This window comes from Pelophylax lessonae, assembly GCF_965119305.1.
Source record: "Pelophylax lessonae genome assembly, chromosome: 2".
NCBI lineage: Eukaryota > Metazoa > Chordata > Amphibia > Anura > Ranidae > Pelophylax > Pelophylax lessonae.
Window position 1 is genome coordinate 124,861,089 of NC_138769.1, and position 20,663 is coordinate 124,881,751.

Consider the following 20,663-nt stretch of genomic DNA (forward strand, 5'->3'; position numbering starts at 1 on the left):
CACGTGTTACAGCTGTACAGTTTCTACTTTGTTCAACCTGTAATCTAGATTCACATCTTATGAAAAGTCAAAGGGTACTTATAATTAACATGCTATTTTTCACTAGGAAAACAACATGGTTCAACTCCGTGGTGGCAGATTTATTGACTCATAGGAGGTAATGGTTACTAGCATTAAAAGATTTTTTTTTAATTTGGTTAGTGTAAGGAAGGATAAGTTCCCCTGGTTTTATTTGATGTCTGTATGCCTCTGGGGCAAATTTATAAATTGGAATTGTCATCACAATAGAAAGGGAGTGGAATTTTTCTAGCAGGGACACCTGTCCTGGCAAAGTTGAATTTCAGAAATAGATTGAAGAGTCAAACCGGATTCTAAGGAATATTTATCAATTACCACTGAGAATGCTAAGAACTGTGTGATCTCAACCATTTATGACAGTGTTTCTAAACTTTATTTTTCAGTCAAGGCACCCTTAAAAATTATGGACAATCTCGAGGCACACTTTACAAATTATGGACAGTCTTGAGGCACCCTTTAAAAATTATGGACAATCTCGAGGCACCCCATTCTAAAATGTAAAAGCTATTCTAATTGTTTTACAAAATGCAGCAACATCCACGAGTCCAATTAGGACACCCAATGTTAGAGGCTATTTATTCTTCCAAAGCAAATACATGTTTGCAAGCTGGTTCTGACTAGTATTGCAATGTTTCCCTTCTTCCTCAGTTGTTCTCCATCACTCAGCTACCCCCGTGCTGATGGAGAGGTGCAAGGTAGGGTCAAACAAGAATGCTATGCAGGGGACGTACATCGTCCTTATCAACTGATGATGCCATTGGTCATTAGGACGCCGGCAGCTAGAAGGTTGTAATGGTGCACAATGAAAACCTGTGACTGGGTGTAATTAAAAAGACAGCCTTCATCCACATGCCAGCTTGTATACAATTTTTGGGAAATGTTTGGGCATACCCCTGAAGAAATCTCAAGGCACCCCAGGCACTGTAAAAGTGATCTAATGGTGTGTTATATACAGTATACAATATATATATATATATATATATATGTGTATGTAGTATATGGAATCTAGCCCTGTCAGTAAATGTATAACAGGCTAATAATGTGACTGTATTACACTGGAATTGTATTAAACTTTACAGCCTGAATTGGCCATGCTAGATCAAAGATCAATCTCCAAAGCTAATTTAGCAAGGCCGAGGTATATGTTACTTTGTGGTTAGGACTGATAGTATACAATCATGTAATATAGTCATTGGGTGAGGTATTTCTGAGTACACATTACTAAGTAGAATAGATTATAATTTGTTTATTGATGTAAAAAAATAAAAACACTCATTCTGTCTTTCTAGCCCCCTTAACCACTTCAGCCCCGGAAGGTTTTCTCCCCTTAATGACCAGGCCATTTTTTGCTATACGGCACTGCGTTATTTTAACTGACAATTACGCTCTCGTGCAAAGCTTTACCCTTACAAAAATGATGTCCTTTTTTCCCCACAAATAAAGCTTTATTTTGGTGATATTTGATCACCTCTACGTTTTTTTTTTTGCGCTATAAACAAAAAAGATTGATAATTTTGAAAAAAAAAAAACAAGCAATATTTTTTACTTTCTGCTATAAAACACATACAATAAAAAATGTAAAAAATCTAATTTCTTCATCAATTTAGGCCAGCATGTATTCTGCTACATGTTTTTGGTAAAAACAAATCTCAATAAGTGTATATTGATTGGTTTGCACAAAAGTTATTGTGTCTACAAACAATGGGATATTTTTATGGCATTTTTATTTTATTTTTACTAGTAATGGCGGCAATCAGTGAATTTTAGTGGGATTGTGACAGTGCGGTGGACAAATTGGACACCAAACTGACACTTTTTTGGGGACCAATGACACTAATACAGTGATCAGTGCTAAAAATATACACTGTTACTGTACTAATGACACTGGCTGGGAAGGGGAAATCTTAGGGGCGATCAAAGGGCTAAATGTGTTCCTAGGGGGTGCTTGTTACCTGTGTGGGAGATGGTTTGACTGGGGGAAGACAGAGATCCATACTAGGAAGAAGAAGCATCGTACAGGTACATCGCTTCACGCAGCCAGGCTGCCCTGCCACGGTAAGTGTGCAGTAGGTGGTCCAGAAGCGGTTAAAATAAAGTATACAGTATAACTGTCCCATATCCCAGATGAATGCTTACCTGGATCTGACAGCCAAGGCCATCCACAATGATCCTGCAGCTAAAATTTTCCTGGCAACTAGCCAAACTTGTGCAATGGGTAATCATAGATGTCTATAATGCTGTCTCTATAGGCTGGAGATGTAGGCTTGCCCAATGTGACTAGTGGCAAAGGAAGATTTTACATTCAGGTAAGTATGCACTGGGGGTGGAGGGGGTATGATACTTTCGACTGAGGGGGGAAGATAAGCTGGCAGGATACGTGTACTATAAATGGAAGGTTCCATGACTCTCAACTTTCTGAAATGATAAAGGGGGGCACATTGTAGCACACAGTATGTAGGCAAAGGATTCGTCCCTGCCACAGCCCTGGTTACACAAATCACAGAGATCGAATATGCAGAAAATGATTGGCTAAAGCACACAAGAGATTTTTTTTGTCTTTATATTGGCTTTTGAAAATAACAAATGCAGTAATTTAAAGGTTGGATAAAAAAGTTGAATTCATTATAACACTTTTGATAGTAAAATAGGACATCTTGTACAGAGATATACACATCAGACCAAAAAGAAGGACAACTGAGGCTGCATGCGGGATTTGGTCTCAAAAGAGGCGCAGACTCTCAAAAAAGAGGGGCAGTTGTGACCTACAGTATGGGAATGCACCCTTATCCTTCATTAGCTCTCACCTAAGAGTACTGTAGCGACACCTGCTGCTTCACATTTTTCTTTAGCCTTTTTGTGCTTTTCTGTGGAATGTTTTTATAGCGATACCATTTATTTGAATGGGCCTCCCTCCGCTCCAAAAACATGCCAAAAAAGCACATGTACCCAACAGAGCCAGGCGCGTTTGGCGTTTCATTTTTTGTGTGTTTTGTTGCACGACAACTGCGGCAAAATTGCACCATGTTTGGGGTGCCCTCAAGAAATAATGGCATTGCCAACGCGTCCCATGTTTTGCTGCAATTCTGGAACGCTTAGATGTAAACGGGGTCTAATAGTCCCTTAAATGAACTGTTATAAACCATATTAAATATAGTATTGTGACTTTATGAATGCGGTGTGCGGCGGCAGGAGAGCTCTGTGCAATGGCCTGTGCTGATCTTCCAAAGTTCAACATTCTGAGCAAACACAAAACACTAAAGAAAGGTCACTGTTTCTCTTGGTTTTCCTTTTATAAATCAATAGCCATTTTTAATCCTTCCTACCTTTCCTTTAACCTGCACATGTATCTGTACACACTGCAAAATAATAATATATCATTGCATACACTGTATTAAATAAATGAGAAAATACTGATTTTTTTCACCCCCCTGGTACCTGTTCTAGAAGCAGAGTCCTCTTCTGGTTTTTAGCTAGGTGATAGGCAGTAAAGGATCCCTGAATTCCTGCTCCTATCACAATACAGTCATAAACTCTGCTGCTGGAGAGAGCCATGTTTACGTTCATCCTCGCTGGGAATGTGTAAGAAGGGAAAGGCAGGCCTCAAATCCTCAGGCAAGCTCCACCAGAAGGAGGGATTCGCACACACATAAATGTTCAGCACTGCTGTCTTGTTACACAAGGTTTATTCTGAACTCTGACACATTGCTAAAACACCACTCTATTACTCTGCACGCCTCTCACATCTATTGCATAATTTCTCCGCTTATGCATGCTAGTTGCATATTTAAAGTGATTTAATTTAATCATTTTTTGAAGCTTTGCTGCTATAGATAGTCTAAAATGAATGTATTTTCAGTATAATATGGATGCTGAATGATAGGGCAGTCTCTTGAAAAGCGATTTTTTTTGGTGGAGAATGATGAAGTTGTTTAGTGGTTTCAAATAGTTTCTGGGTGAATTTTTTTCTATAAAAATGTCAGTGATTTCCCCAAAGTCCTAATTTTGATAATTATAATAATACATTTGCCGATTTTACCTCCATATGTTTATGGCTTTGTGGACACTGCTGCTGACATTATAGGTCAATCAAATTATAGCGTGATCTTACAGAGCATAACTGCAAAATTGCCCAGAAAATAGAATTGTGTAGAAGATTTCAAAGCAGCTGGCTTTTTAGTTAAATGCACCTTGTTCTTTTGATCAATTATCACCATAATGTTTATTACATGTATTGTATTTGGTTCCCTTCTTAGGTGAGCTGGTAAAAGGGCTCTTTGGACCTTTAAGCAGTTCAGCGTGAGCCCCCCATAGCTGCCTCCCATTAATGCACAGCAGGTACTTATACTAGCCTTCAGCTTTATAATTTTATTAACATTTATGGTTATTTTTAAAAAAGAAAGAGCACCAGTCTTGTCATTCTCTCTTTCTCTGCACAGATGAGACATTGAGAAAAGATTTGCTACTGTATGAGGTCTTGTAAAAGGAACCCATTGGGTTACTGGACATGCTTCTGTTCTCCCATCACTTATCATTGTAATAATTTACTTACTTAGGTTTAGTTCCTCCCATGCAGTTTGGCACATTGGGCACTAAGTGCTGTCCATCCGATTCTGTCATCTGTGGTTGATTTAGACTCATCCCATTGGACCTAGATGGCTTTTAGGCTTTTCAAAAGTGTAGACTACCAGGTTGTCGTCTGTCTTCCTTGCCTCTTTTTTCTTCTAGGTTGGGGTGTACGGTGCATTGCGATTTAGGGTATGTGGTGGCCAGTTACATGCAGAATATGTCTGGCCAGCTAATGCCTCCAAACTTGCTTCTGCATTCTGTAACGACATAGGCATCTTCTGTGAAATTCGTTGTTTTTGAGGCATTTTTTTTTGTCTATTTATGTTTTGCTGGCATATAGGGCTGTGGGAATAATGATTGTAGCATATATAGAAAGAGCAGAGATATACGTCTGAGGTCTAGCCGCCATCCTATTTTTAGTTTGACACTCACAGTAAGTGCATTACCATTGCCTGCACTAGTTGTGTTGCACCTTTTGGACCTTGTTTATGGATTTATAGTATTTGCTGAGTGTTCGGCTCATGTGAGTTTATGTTTTTCATTGTATTCTAAGTTTTATTTGTATCGTTTTAATAAATACTACACAGTGAGATTTCACCTTTTTCTCATGTCTGGTGATTCATCTTATATGATCGGTTTGAATACCTTTTGATGACACAGCTCTGAATGTGCGGGAGCACACCCATCCCTGTCGCTGACATCACAGTCATATTGAGCATTTGCTTTCCTATAACTTAGACAGCATACGGTTCTGGGAAGTTCACTTTTTTCTATTTGGTGGAGGATATCATCTTGGTGACACCTGAGTTATTTGAGCACTGGGAGCTACAACATTGTTTTTATTTAATTTGAACTTTTCACTTGGACTTTAGTATGTTCATTAGATTTGTGGTACTTCGTCATGAATTGTTATGTCACACTCAGTGTGTGATATATATATCACTTTTATAGACAGCGCTGCAACTTTTTATTGATTGTAACATTTAGGCACACCCCCACAGTGGCAGCAAGTGAACGCATAGACGAGGTTTGATTTAAATGTTAAGAAATTACGCTGCCTTGTCAATCCTGCACTGGACATCTTTTTCCAAACCACCATTGCATGGTCTTTAAACATCAATTGAAAATTTACCTGTTGGTTTATTTTAAGAGGTTTGGTTTTGCATGTGCTGATGCAAAAGCCTTCCTTTTCAGCTTCAAATACTCTTTGTAAGATGTTGCAGGCCAGGATTTTTTTCTGATGGTAGTGCAATGTCGTCTGCAAAATCGAGGTCGGTCTTACCATGGGATTCCAGAATGTGGAGCCTCTGCCATTGCTCTCCTTATAACAAAGTCTATAGTCAATAGAGAAGTGATGAAAGGATGCAGGCCTGTCACACTCTGCTTTCAATAGCAAAGATGTCTATAAAACCATTGTTGGATTTGCCGTATTGGCTTTGAAAAAGACTGATGTATTGTTGGAGAATGCTGTATGATTTTACTGTTCCCCACAGTGAGTCTCCACACTTTCAAAGGTCTTTTCCTTTCAATATGTTCATTAAAGTTTTGCAAAATACAACATGGAGTCAAAGCATGTTTAGTTACAAAGGGTCCAGTAGCATAACAACAGCAAAATACGTTCAAAAGAATAAACTAAACTAAACTAAAATAATTAATTGATAAAAAATAAATGCGAAAGAGCAGGAAAATAATGGAATCAATGCAGATGGAAGATCGCCAGTAAACATATTTTAAAAGAAAGAGAAAGGGTTCATTCCAAATGGAATGTATCATGAAGACAAAAGTATATTGTGCAGATAGAATGGTACAACACCTTCTCTGTGGTGGGTGGGTCACATGGAAAGAGGAAAAAAAAGGGAAGTATAAAGATTGAAGGTTTCTATATTTTTAAGAATTTTGTCATCTTGTCATCAAATGTGGCTGCCATTTTCTCTTATGTCATGCAAAGATTAATGTGGGTTCTTTAAAAGAGATAGTAGTAGGCTTTTTCAAGACATTTGCAATGGTTTGCTGCACTGCTGTAAAAATAATAGAGAGTAAGCGGAATGCTGTCTTAGAACTGTCATCTGCCTTTTTACCCAACAGGGCTTCAAGTGACTGTTTCCAGAAGGATTTACTGTATCAAATGCCTAGTTTCCACTGAGCGGTACGGTTCGGTATGGTACGCAATTTTTGCTGTTTCCATTGTCAAAAGTTGTGAATGGTACCCTAATTCCGAACCGTACCATACGACTTTTTTGGGATCCTTTCGTTAGGGTACCAAGCACAATAGTACCGTACCAACAGGGTGGAGCTACACTCTGCAGAACGTTGATTGGTTGATTGGCCTATCACCACGCCTATCAAGTGACATCGATCACTACTTTCCGGCTACACCACGCCTATCATGTAAGGGTACTGTTGGCGGTGGAAACGCAATCCTGATCAAGGTGTACCATTCCAAACAGTACTGAACTGTACCGAACCAAACCGTACCACACAGTAGAAACGAGGCATAAGATAACAAAATTGAGTACTGTCTATGTGACAGAACCCACTGTCACTGTGTGTTTTGGAGGGGACTGTGCGCAAGCCTCCTACCGACAGACTATGGGCCAGAAGATACTGGAGACCTGGGGGAATGCTGGCAGTGAGTTAATGTAATGTAATGCTACAGCCCTTCCCCCCCCCTCCTGTTTCTGTGTCTAATTGTGTGGATTCATGACACATAGACAATGGTCTGGACTGGAGACATCTCTCTGCAGGGGGTGTGTATTGAGAGACTGCCTGTTTACCATAAGCTCATTAGGTCATCTGTAGCCTGTTTTAATGTACAAATGTTCAGTTCCCATTGGTTGTTCCTTGTCCCCTTCCCCCCTTTGGCAAGGCTAAGGGGAGTTTCCCTAACTATGTGTGTAAAACTGTATGTCTTGGAATTTAATAAACAGTTTAAGCTCTGCATGTTGAACCCTCAAAACCTGTGTGGATTGTCTCGTGATTGAGGGGTTAAGGGCTGGGTATGGCTTCTCCGCAGGCTGTGGGTGCGTTTGGAGGACAGGATACACAGGTCCGGCGGATGTGCCCAACTGGGGTACTAAGATCCGTTACATTGGTTGGCAGCGGTGGGATGTCTCCTGCTGTCCAGGACATTCAAACCACCACCAGGATTCAAGATCTGGGCAGCTGCCAAGGAGTGATACGGGGACCAGCCAGCATGAGAGCGGAGTTCGGGAGGAGGCTGCAAGGCATGCGGAAGCATCATCGGGGACCAGCGACAGAGCACACCATGCTCGGCTGGGAGGATGTGATCCGCCGGCAACTCTGGCATGAGGCGCTAAGCCATGAGTGGCACCATCAGGGGAAGATCCTTCCCTCCTCCACAGAGATGTACCGGACGCAGTACCGTGCACGAGAGGTGTTCCTGAGGGAACGACCGCGAGATGAAGGGAAGACGGAGCTCGGAAGATTGGTCCAGGAGGAAATGAGGCTGGACATCAGCTACAGAGCCCTCCGGTGGTTCGCGGCTCAACTGTGGCCAGGTACAGCAGATGGCAGCCCGACAGAAGGCGTTGGCTATGGCGGCGTGGGGCTGCTCCATCAAAAAATGTACGGAGACCCAGACTTTGGGAGCGATAAGGAGTGGCGGCTGGAAAACATCCTGGACTTCCGAGATGAGGTGCTGGACCTCCCCGAAGAGGCGTGTGACCTGGAGGAATTGGAGTTCCTGATTGAGCAGAAATGGGAGCTCGAGATTGCCTACAAGCGGCTGTTTGACGGTGATCAGTAGCCTGGCATGGCTCCCGTTGCCTGGGACTGTCCGTGAGAAATAGCAGACAGTCACGAAGATGAGAAGCAAATGGGGCCAGGGGTGGCCCTGCGTTTTCCCATCCTAAGCGCAATGGAAGAAGCAGCGATGATACAGAGGGCACTGCGAGCGCTAGAATGCCGGAACGCATCGGAGGTCCCCCAGGCAGCGAGACAAACTAATAGCATGAAGGTCTCAGAAGGGGGAGTTGAGACAGGCGCTGGAAGGCTGGGAAATGGTGATCAGCAGCAAGTCCAGAGTATCTCATCTGGTGCCCCAGCAGAAGCGCTGGCTACAGGGCAGAGTGCCCCTGGCATCTGCCCAGCATCATAAAAAGAATTGGATCTGGAGAGTCTGAGAGAGGATCTGCGTGAGCTGTTTTCCCAACAGCAGAGATCCCCACCGGGAGTAGAGGAGGCAATTCTCCCTCCCCAGCAATTGGACACTACCCCAATGTTCATCCCCCCAGCAGAAGCGCTGGCTATGGGGCAGAGTTCCGCTGGCCCCTGCCCCATCCTCAGTATGTTTTTGGAGGGTTTGGGAGACAGCCCCTGTCAGAAGTCACCCCAGTGGCTGGTCACAGAACCGGCAGGGGAGACAACCCTTCCTCCTCTCCAGCAGTTGTACCCAACTTTTGCATATGTCCCCCCTGGCAGAAGTGCTGGCTACAGGACAGAGCGCTGATGGTCTCTGCCCAGCATCAGAACAAGAGATGAAGAATCCGGGAGACAGTCCCTGCAAGATACCTTCTCAGCGGCTGGTAACTACACCAGGAGAAAAGCAAGTACCTTTTTCTCCCCAAATGCATAGCCCTACCAGCCTACATTCCCTATCAGTGGAAGTGCTGGCACCAGGGCAGAGGATTATTCAGCTCCCCCCAATATCTGCAACCCAGCCTCGGATCAGAGGAGTGCAGACAGCTGTTCCCACTCTGTTTTTATTCATGGGAGACCCTATGTGCGGTTTTGCTCCCCAGCGCCAGAGTCGTACTTTTACTTTTCCTGGTTGCCTGGGGTGGAAGTTTGTGACTAACGCATGTCCAGACCAGTCGAGGGTCAGGAACCTGGTTAGTCTGTTTTTAAAAGGGGAGAAATGTGACAGAACCCACTGTCACTGTGTGTTTTGGAGGGGACTGTGCGCAAGCCTCCTACCGACAGACTATGGGCCAGAAGATACTGGAGACCTGGGGGAATGCTGGCAGTGAGTTAATGTAATGTAATGCTACAGCCCTTCTCCCCCCACCCCCCCCTCCTGTTTCTGTGTCTAATTGTGTGGATTGATGACACATAGACAATGGTCTGGACTGCACACATCTCTCCACAGGGGGTGTGTATTGAGAGACTGCCTGTTTACCATAAGCTCATTAGGTTATCTGTAGCCTGTTTTAATGTACAAATGTTCAGTTCCCATTGGTTGTTCCTTGTCCCCTTCCCCCTTTGGCAAGGCTAAGGGGAGTTTCCCTAACTGTGTGTAAAACTGTATGTCTTGGAATTTAATAAACAGTTTAAGCTCTGCATGTTGAACCCTCAACACCTGTGTGGATTGTCTCGTGATTGAGGGGTTAAGGGCTGGGTATGGCTTCTCCGCAGGCTGTGGGTGCGTTTGGAGGACAGGAGACACAGGTCCGGTGGATGTGCCCACCTGGGGTACTAAGATCCATTACAGTCTGTGATACTTTTTTATTTGCACTAACATACAATTTTTCAGGACAAGCTTTCAGGGTATGTCCCCTTCATCAGAGGGAGAGCTATATGGGGGGGAGATGATGGTCACAGAGTGTAACGCTCCTGCGTTTTATGTATGATGTGGATTTTCAGCTGCAGAAATATTCCACTTCAGTAGTCATGTAGAGAAACGCTGAGACACCATTCCCAACTCTCAATGACTCATCATGTGTGGAGGATCTAAATTCAGCAAGTAAATACACACACTCAATAAGATGTTTCCTAGAGTGGCTTATGTATATAGTAACACAGTGATGATAGGCTGAAGAGACAGGTTGGGTAGAGATGGTAGATGACAGACACTTGAAAGGAAATGTTCTTGAGAGTAAGATAGTAGCAGATGAGATGCAGATAGGTTTAGCAATCATGTATGGTAGCAGATGACAGAGTAGCAGGTGGACATACAAGAGAGATCAACCCAGTGCAAGAACAGGTGGTAGTAGGCTCAAGAGCTAGCAATCTTAGATAATGCAGATGTAGTAATAGTCCTTAGTATGCAGAGCTAGATAGTGTAAGCTTTAGTATGAAAGTTATAGAGGTTTCCCCTACGGGGTACTTATCACTAATAGCAATGTAGCAGAGGAGAGGTTCGGCAAGAGCGGATGATCCGGTAGCGGGATACAGGGATCAGCGCAGCGTGGTTCCGACAGCGAGGTAAGCTTGCAAGCATGAGAGCTTCAAGACAGGTTAGCATCAAGGCACAAAGCAGTTTGAACGAACACATGTGAGTAAGAGCCGGCGATCTAAATAGCCATCAGTTCGGCGCTCAGTGATGACAGCATCAGTCTTAAAGGTGTATGCGCACCTTACCAAAAGAGAATGGTGGGGCGCATACACTTATGAAAGAGTAATTAGGGTACCCAAAGGTACCAGAACATTACACAGAGGGGGTCGTAAAACTGTTGAATATGTTCAGACCCAAAAGACAAAGATCAGCATCTCAGAACACTAGCAGACTTGTTTCATAAGACAGGTTACAAAGACAAAACCATCAACAACAGAATAAACACAGCCCTGAAATCCCAAAGAGAAAATCTCCTCCAATACAAAGAGAAAAAAAAAAACAAATAACTGTGTACCTTTAGTCACCACATACAACCCAGAACTAGAAGGGATAAAAGAGATAATCAAAGATTTACAACCCATCATAACAGAGGATGAAACTCTGAAAGAAACATTCCAACAACCCCCAGTACTGCCTTCCAGACAACCACCCAACCTCAGACATAAACTAATCAGCAGGAAACTTCATTCTGAATATGAAGTCACAAATAATGGAAGCAAACCCTGCAATAAAAAAAATCTAAAAGTATCTCACACACAAATGTGACCTTCAATATTATGGGCTCATACAGCTGTACCTCCAGTAATGTTGTGTACCTCATCCAATGCAAAAGATGTAGCAAAGGATATTAGGTTGGAGAATCAAGACAGAATTTGCAAGCAAGGATGAATTTGCACAGACATACCCAGAGTTGTATAAAGTACTCGAAACCCATACTTGAGTAAAAGTACAAGTGCTTGATAAAAAAGTGACTTGAGTAGAAGTGGAAGTGCTCAATCAAAAAGTGACTTGAGTAGAAGTACTAAAGTATTCAACATTTTTTGTACTTAAGTATTGCAAGTAGTTTTTTTAAAAGTTTTGCTACTCAAGTACTGGAAGTAAAAGTACCAGTAGTTTTGAAAAAAAAATTGCTACTCAAGTACTGAAAGTAAAAGTACAAGTACTGTGTTATGTAGTTATTAAAGAAAGAAGTCAAAAGTTTGAACATCATATTGTTTTTTATTATTTCAAATGCAGCTTTTATTTATACATACAGTAACATTTATTTTCGTATGCGCTGATAATACACGTGTTTTGAGCTTCATGAAACCTGCCATCTACTGTTCTGGCAGTTGTAATTTTTATAATAGTAACGAGTAACTATGCAGCACAAAAAAAATATCGGAGTAGAAGTATTGAAATCATCGAAAAAATGTAGTGAAGTAAAAGTGGAAGTAGGAGAAAAAAATTATACTCTAGGAAAGTACAGATACCGCCTTTCGGTACTTAAGTATAGTAGTGAAGTAGTTCTACTTAGTTACTATACATCTCTGGACATACCATCAAGGAACATAAAGAAGATACAGTAGTTTCTGCATACCTGTGGGGCATAATTTCTCACAACCGGACCACAGGAAAGAAAAACTTTTGAACTAAGAATGATACTTCTATTTGACACAAAAAATAATGGCCTAAATTTAGATATGGGTTTCGCTATGTACATTTGTTTGTGTGTTTTTTTTCTTTTTTTCTTTTCCTCAGAGATTGTGTTTTGTTAACATTCTGCTAAAACATTTGTCAATCAGTACTTTTAGGACCTTGACCCTTGATCTGCCTTTTTAAAGTCAATAAAAGTGAGAGCAAGTGGCTGGTTCAATTTAAGGCCAATTTGGTCAGATGCCCATGAACCCTCTAGAATGTTTATTGTTAGTTACTGTAGCACTTAAAAGATATAAGGCCACTTCACAGGACCAGGTGCATCAAATCTTTATGATGCTCCAATATTTTACGGTGATGATGCAGTCATACATATTCAAATGCAGTTTCCAGAACCTTAGGATTTAATGAAACACCTTTATGGTCTCTATACTATAGCTCAATATTCCCACATAAATCTGAACTCCAGGCAGATTTAAAACACACAAATTTAGGTAATACTGTAATCATAAATAAATCATTATATACATTTTTAAATTCAAGCAGCATAATTACTTGAGTTTAACTTGATATTAGCCTTTTGAATTTCCTGTACAGCAGGGCTAGTGTGTGAGTAAGAAGCAACACAAGGAGCCAATTAGTTCATGTGCTAACAAGAAGCATGCTGTAGGTGAAGAGAGCGTCAAACTCAATTTCATTGAGGGCCGCATCAGCATTATGGTCACCTTCAAAGGCCGGTTGTATCTGTAAGACTAGACGTCCAGAGCACATCACTCCAGCTTACGTCAGATTTCAAGTGCCCCCCCCCCCCCCCACCATCAAAAGTCAAGAGTCTCCCACCCTCCCTTACATTACATTGCACCCCCCCTTACCTTGTAAGAGGAAGGCTGGAGTCAGCTGCTGGAGTCTGCTGAATGCTGAGACCAGGGGAAGCAGAGACAAGGGGGTACTGTGGCTGCAAGGAGAGGCACAGGATATATAGGAGGAGTTCTGTCTTCCTCTCTGCTGCCAACTGCTGAAACTGGGTGGGAGCTGAGACGAAGGGGGTGCCGCATCTGCAGGAGAGGTACGAGGGCCACATGAAATGGCCTAGAGTGCCAGATTCAGCCTCCGGGCCTTGTGTTTGACACATGTGGACTAGATTGAGAGATTAGCTCATCACTGTGCTGCCTTTCCTTTTTCTATCCAGTCACTGACTGGGTCAGGTCAGAATGATCTGGGCTCGGAGGAAGTGAGCTGAATGATGTTGAGGATATCTTGTGGCAGGAAAATGTATTGTGGGGGGGAAATCTCTGGACTGAAGGTACATATTGCAGCAAACGCTGGTTTTGTTATTTTATCTTAACCTAAAATCGAGGTTACTATAAAAATAGAATCAGGGCAATATGTTAATAATTAGACCACTTATTCATTCTCCTTCCTGTCAGCCTTAGTTGTAGTTTCTTGGAAACACCATTGTACAGTTTTGCAGATAATATTGACATATGTGATACAATTCATAATCCAGGCACAACTTTACAAAACATATAAAGGCTTTAGGCTTCAAATATTCAGCTTTAAGCATTGGACAACTGCAATGCCTGGGGAACCCGCTGAACGGAAGGATACTACATCAAAAGTAAGCAGAGTTTTGCTTCTTAGACCTTACCTGAAAGTCTTCTACCTTACTTCTATTTTTAATTTTGGGTAGATTTCGCTAAAACCTAACTCCAGAGGAAACCTTTATCAGTTTAGTTAGAACTTCAGAGAGGTTTTCACTGATGCCTGTGTCCCTGCTGGCTAGAATTGACCTCACTTTCTGCCCTCTTATCACTGATACAGGGACAGAGGGAATCTATCCAACAGAGGCATGAACAGCAAGGAAAATTTGTTTTATAAGATCGAAGAATGATTTTAACCTCTGTCAAGTTTATATTTCTGTCTCTGCACCCAATGTAGAAATGTTGCCCTCACTAATCGTTCAAGTGACACCCTTATTTCAGGGTATGATAGGGTATGTGTCACAGGCAAAAGAAATTAAGGAAACTAACCAGGCAGCAGTAAAAACTCTAAATTCTAAACTTTACTAAGTCTATCCACAACTAAATAAACATTTTTTTCTGAAGTTGGGCTTTAATGCTTCAAAGAAACCATAATTTGAGAGAAAATGTCTATACTATATACATATCAGGTATACAGTACAGATTAAAAAGAGAACTCTAATGGCACTTTTCCACTGCAAGTACCGGCTTGGCTCTACTTGGCCCTGCTTGGCCCCGTTTGCTTTTCCACTGCTGGTACCGCATGGTACGGTGTTGGAACGGTTCGGTACGGTACGGTATGGTTTACTTTTCCACTAAAGTAGTACTTATGTTAAGTGGGTGGGATAACAACGGGGTGGGTGGGATTCTCTGACCAATCAGTGGCTAGTAGTGACTGCATGCAAAGGATTGTGGGATATGGTACCGGTTATGGTACCTCTTGGAACCACAATCGAGTAGGTACTGTTTTTGAGAGCTGTACCGTTCGGTTCCATGCAGTGGAAAAGCGCCGCCGTACCGTACCGTACCGAACCGTTCCTACACTATACCATGCGGTACCAGCAGTGGAAAAGCACAAAAGCGAGCCGAACCGTTTGGTTCCATGCAGTGGAAAAGCGCCATAAGAGGTACACAATTTTGTGCTCAAAGTTAAAAGCTCCTTGCTTGATGCCTGCCTTTTGTTTTAGATGCACCTTTTGTTCCATCCTGTAGCTTGAGTGATGCATATTTAAGACAAAATCCTGTTGCTTAAAGTAAATGTAAATACTAGCAATTCATTTTTCCTATTTGCATGCACTTGGTCTGTTAAATTTACAATTTGAATCGTTTTGTTACATTTGTTAAATAAGTGCAATTGTTTTTTTTTTTGCTATCACTTGCTAACAAGATAGAGGTACTACCCTTTACTCATTCACACAGGGGAAGGGGGGGGGGGCACTGGTATATCAGGGCTCCCTTTTTAAAAGGGGGTTTCCAGATTCCTATAAGCATCACCACCTACAGACCCCCACAACCACCAGGAAACTGGTTATGGGGAAGAGGTCCTTGTCCTCATTACCATTGAGGACAGAGTGCTTTGCAAGGCACCCCCCTCATGTTGAGGGCATGTGGTCTGGTATGGTTCAGGAAGGGGCGCTCACCCCCCCCCCTTTCCTGGCTTGCTATGTTGTATGCTCGGGTCTGGTCTGATTTGAATTATGTAAGGGACCTCAGACTATTTTTTTTTTCTGCATGGGGTACCTCCTTTAAATCCATACCAGACTCAAAGGGTCTGGTATGCATATTTTATTTTGAGGGGGATGACCCTATACGTTTTTGTAAACTTTCTATTATAGGATTGCTACAGCAAAAGTAACATTTACAAATTTAAAATAAGTGACATTTTATTTCTGGCTGGCATTTTAAAGCAGAACTTCACCTAAAAATGGAAGTTCGCTTTATATCCTCCACTTACCCTCATTTAACACTTTTGAAACTTTTTTTTTTTCTTTGGTTAGGGAACGGGTACTTGGTTTTGACAGGTCCCCGCTCTCACAATCCCCCCCACCCGTAAGCTCCTGAGACACGTCACAGGTCCCAGGAGACTGCAATGCGACTGAACAATGATGAGTAGTAAAACCACAGAAGCAACCAGAAACAAGCTCTCAGCATTCCTTCTACTCTGTTCAATTGAGTGTTTACTGTTCTTTATTGGTCACTGTACACCCTTTTTGTTAGCATTGCCTAATTAATAGGCTTATTCCCACATTATGTGTATATGGTCAAAAATTGATATAGTTCTTCCACTCTTCTGTCAACAATCAAATGAATGACCGGAATTTTGAAGTATTAGGCTCCATGCACACTAGCTTAAAAAACACTCACAGCAGCAGCTTTTGAACATTTTTTTCTGCTTCTACAAGCAAATAGGGTTATCATGTGTTCATGCACGCTATTTTAGTCTAGAAGCATTTATGAAGCTTCAGTTTCTAGGAGCAGAAAAAACATTTTTTTTTTTAGGGAGCGATTTGCCTGTAGAAAAATATTTTAGCTGTTAAAAGCTGAAAAAAATCCAATATGAGCGTTTTTCATCCAGCATTTTTCTGTTTTTTTTTTTTTTATAATAGTGTGCATGGAGCCTTAAAACAAGAGTGTGCTAATGGAGATAGAATGTTTTCTGCTTTTATACATAGATCCTACTGAGCTTTACATACCACCAGCTGAGCGAGTCTGCAGAAATGAAATGAGTTGGATGTATGGCATCCCTAACAACGCTTTTTCTGGTCCGTTTATTATATCATTAAAAGCGCTAATTTCTTGGTCCCCTACTGATGGCCCGTTAACTCTGTAGGCAGGTTGCCTACTGTGTTTAGTTCACTTACTTGGCTGCCCAGGTCAGGCGGAAGGAGTTAATGTTTTTGCTGCCTTCCCTGATCATGTTCGCAGGCTTTCTGGGGTCCGGCCTCCCTTCCTGTGAAGAAGTTTGGGTCCTGTAGGAGTGGGGGCGACAGGACAGGAACTTTTACAAAAGTTTGAAGGGACCTGTGGTCCACTTCAGGAACTCCAACTCAATGGGACTCCTATAACTATGGACACCTCCATCTGAGATTCTCCAACTATGAACTGCACCCACAAGGAATTTACCTGCACATGTACGCTGGAGCAGCCTCAACTAGAGTTAGGGAAAGAACGTTTTACCCTAGTTGCACATGATGTGCTGAATTTTCAGTAAAAGTTGTTCAACTTCTTTGAATCTGGTCTGAAGTTATTCAAGGGGGTCATGTTGGGTCTTGGTGTATTCCTAAAGAACCTGGGTCTGTTATAGCAATATGGGGTATATGTAACACCGCTAATAAAGGTTAACTCGCAAAGCAAGGAAAGGGAGGTAGTTGCCATGGGTAACCAAAAGGAAGAACAGCTACAGCAACCAGTTGTTTGGCGTGGTACCTGGTTGGGTGACAGGTCCTCTGGTAGCAAGGGGGTTGGTGGGGGTCTTCTGGTTACTGGGAACAGACTGGTGTTACAGAGATTCAAGGCCTAATGAACATGCATGGTACCTGTTATGTGCCCAGGCAGGACTCCTTTCTGTTACTGGGAGTGTGGTATCAGAGGTACGCTGGACTGGTGGAGTGGGTAATGGCTCTGCATGTCCCTCTGAATGCAAACATACATCAGTACAAGTGTGTAGTTACTTTTGGCGGAATATCTTAAGGAGGAACTCTGTACATTATTACTACACACAAGTGGCTCATCTCTGAGTTGGGGACTACCTTAATTTTACGCATGACCACAGCCTCCACATGGTCCCGACCTTTGGTGAGCACACCTTTGGGCAAGGTGTCACCCTAAATGAACTGGCGCAGTAGACCCCGCCCTCCATCAAATGTCTATTGTTATTCCTACTCTTTCTTCTGGCCTTTAGGAAGTTCTTCTAAAGTAAGTATGGTACTGAGAAAGAAAATACTGCGAAATATAAAATATAGGCATTTATATTGTCAAACCCTTCAGACTGTCTCTATAAACAGTATGTGAAACAATACATGATGTTTATTTTCAGCTTTCTAAACTTTTTCTTCTCCAGAGAAAAAATAATTTCTGCATGAAAACTGGTGCCAAGGATCTTTTTTGTCTGTATTTACTTTGAATTATTCTAGTCTTTTAAATAAAATTACAATTGTGTTTGGTTTAATAAATATGCAAATTGCTGTCACACTGTGAAACAACAACTAAATTATATTTTATGAAAGCAACCACTACTCGTTACATTTTGGCTGGCTTCTTTCTAAAACCTTCCACAAACACAGTAAACCAATTAAACAGATTGCTGCTATATTGTCATAGCAAACAATATGCCCTGAATTTTGTTACATGAGCCATGCTTGTCCTTCATATATGTGGTGCAGTGGTAAGTGCCTTCAAGCATCTTTATGGGGTGGAGGTGCATCTGTGATACAACCCCAGAGACAGATAAGCAATGGTGGCTTCCCATAGAAAGTGGTATCATGGAAAATTCAGTCAGAGGGCTTAGACTTAAGGGCTTGTTCACGTAAAAGTGTTTGAAGCAGCGCACTTGTGTTAACATGTGCTGATATGAGTTTTTGTTATGCATTGAAGTTCAGGTAGATGCTTTAGATTACAAACAATCTGATAGGGATTTTAATTGTTCCCTACTCTGTCTAAAGTGAAACAAAATGGCTTTACATACATTTTAAATACCACGCTAAAGGTATTTTGACAACCCAAAATTATTTGGTGGAAAAAACACCTGTGTGAGCTGCATGGGTTTTGCCCTTACATTGCAACAGGTTCACTTTAATGCTGACCCCAGAAACAGCTTTGACCTATCTTAACTGCACTCCTCTGCTCTGTTTAGACAGGGAAGTGAAATCACATACCTGGTACCTATTGATATAGGGCAGTGATGGCGAACCTTGGCACCCCAAATGTTTTGGGACTACGTTTCCCTTGATGCTCCTGTACTCTGCAGTGTAGATGAGCATCACGGGAAATGTAGTTCCAAAACATCTGGGATGCCAGGGTTCACCATCACTGATATAGGGGAACATATGATTTTCTTTCCTTCCCCTGCGACAGTGTTGGTGCTTGGCTATTGCCCCCTCAGGCACCCTGGCCTGTCACATGGGGGTTACAGAGAGAACTGTGACAACTTGGAGTTTATACAGGGCTTCTACTCTTCACTCCGAAGGGTGAATGGAAAGGAATGGGAGCAACTGGGAAGGTAAGTATTAGGACCTGTACCTGTACTAAAGTTAACGTGTTTCTCTGCACTGCGTGGGAAAGGCCCAAGTTTACTTTAAGAAGTTCAGTGTCCCAACCTGAAGCAGTGTTTCCCAACCTTTTTTTCAGTCAAGGCACCCTCTGACAATATGCACAATGTTGAGGCACCCCATTTTAAAATTTAAAAACGAAACTAATTGTTATAGAAGAGCAGCATCCATACATGTGGGCCACCCAATATTAGAGGTGAGTTATTCCTCCACCTTTTCCAAGTGGTACTGACTAGTATTCTAGTGTTTCTCTTCTCGCTTAATTTATCTAACTCTTCCTTCTTATGTGACTCCAATGCTGACAGAGAGGGGCAGGGAGGGGCAAACAAAGAGGGAGTGCAGGTTCCTGAAGTCCTCCCTTATCATCATTGGTTGTTAGGATGCCAGTGGCTGGCCCACATGGTGCTTAAGGTTGTAATGGTACACAATAACAAGCTGTGGCTTTGTGTAATAAAAATGCAAACTTGCTCTACTTGTTGGCTTGGTGATAATTTTTGGGCAATTTGAGGCAATTTTTAGGCATTTTTGCCATGGCACCCCTAAAGAACCCAGAAGGCACCCCAATGTGCCATGAGACCTTTGATGAAAAGGCTGACCTAAAGAGTTAGTATTGTCTACTTGTCATACATTTAGTGAACTGCAAATATAAATTGGAAAACATTGCTACCATGTTAAAGGTGGCAAATTCATTTTTTTTCATGACATAATTATGTCCTATCATTTTCCATTTTCCAACTTCTGCTCTACTTCACAGTTTCTTTGAATATATAATTATTCTTTCTATACTGTGCAACCTCCCTGCTTTCAAATAACAGCAAAGAAGGTGGATCAGCATGAATGACTAATAAGATTTATTTAATGTTCAGAATTTTACATGAGTTGGGTTAGTCATTTGGGCATCTTGGCCTTCATTAACTGTAGGTTGTTACTAGGAAGACCCAGGACTCTGGGATTCCAGGGATTTGCAATGCAGTCAAAGCCAACATATAAAGCCAACATACAGTATAAACACTGATATTAAAATTACCATCTTGTGTTGGTAAACTCTGTCCTCAGTGCTGTTGTACCTTTAAATTTCATGAAGTTTGAAATATACATTATTTTGTATTAGTTATTAGTGGTTAGAAGCAGTACATAAAGAACCAAAAAGCCCACCCTAGGGTAGCAGGGCATTCTAGGAGTTAGAAGACAGCTTAAAAGAAGGCAGAAAATGCATCTGAGAAGCCCAACAAACAGAGGGCTAGGAAGATTAAACAGCTGCAGCTGCAATGAGGGAGAACAGAGTCTGTCTTTGAAGATCTCTTACTGCCTTCAACTGAGCAACCATTTCATGTATATTTCTATGTTAAGTAGTTTCAATATCTCCCGTTAGATGTTACCCCTCCTGGGTGATCTTTCTCCCTTTTATCTTTCCCTCCATGTCCCTCATGTATCTCTTCTTTACTCTGCTTTTCCCACAGTACAAACAGTGAAAGGATTCATTTTTTGAATTCATCTGACCAGTGCACGATGCATAATATAATT

General features: G+C 41.8%; 1 protein-coding gene across 1 annotated transcript in view; it reads right to left on the reverse strand.

Annotated features, from left to right (window-relative positions):
- PIPOX (pipecolic acid and sarcosine oxidase) overlaps positions 1 to 3,740 on the reverse strand; it is a 134,999-nt gene extending 131,259 nt beyond the window's left edge. The window contains exon 1 of the mRNA XM_082247100.1: positions 3,514 to 3,740. Within this exon, the coding sequence (XP_082103226.1) occupies positions 3,514 to 3,642 (129 nt within the window). The 5' untranslated portion in view covers positions 3,643 to 3,740. The remainder of the gene's footprint in view (positions 1 to 3,513) is intronic.
- Between the last annotated feature and the right edge of the window lie 16,923 nt (positions 3,741 to 20,663).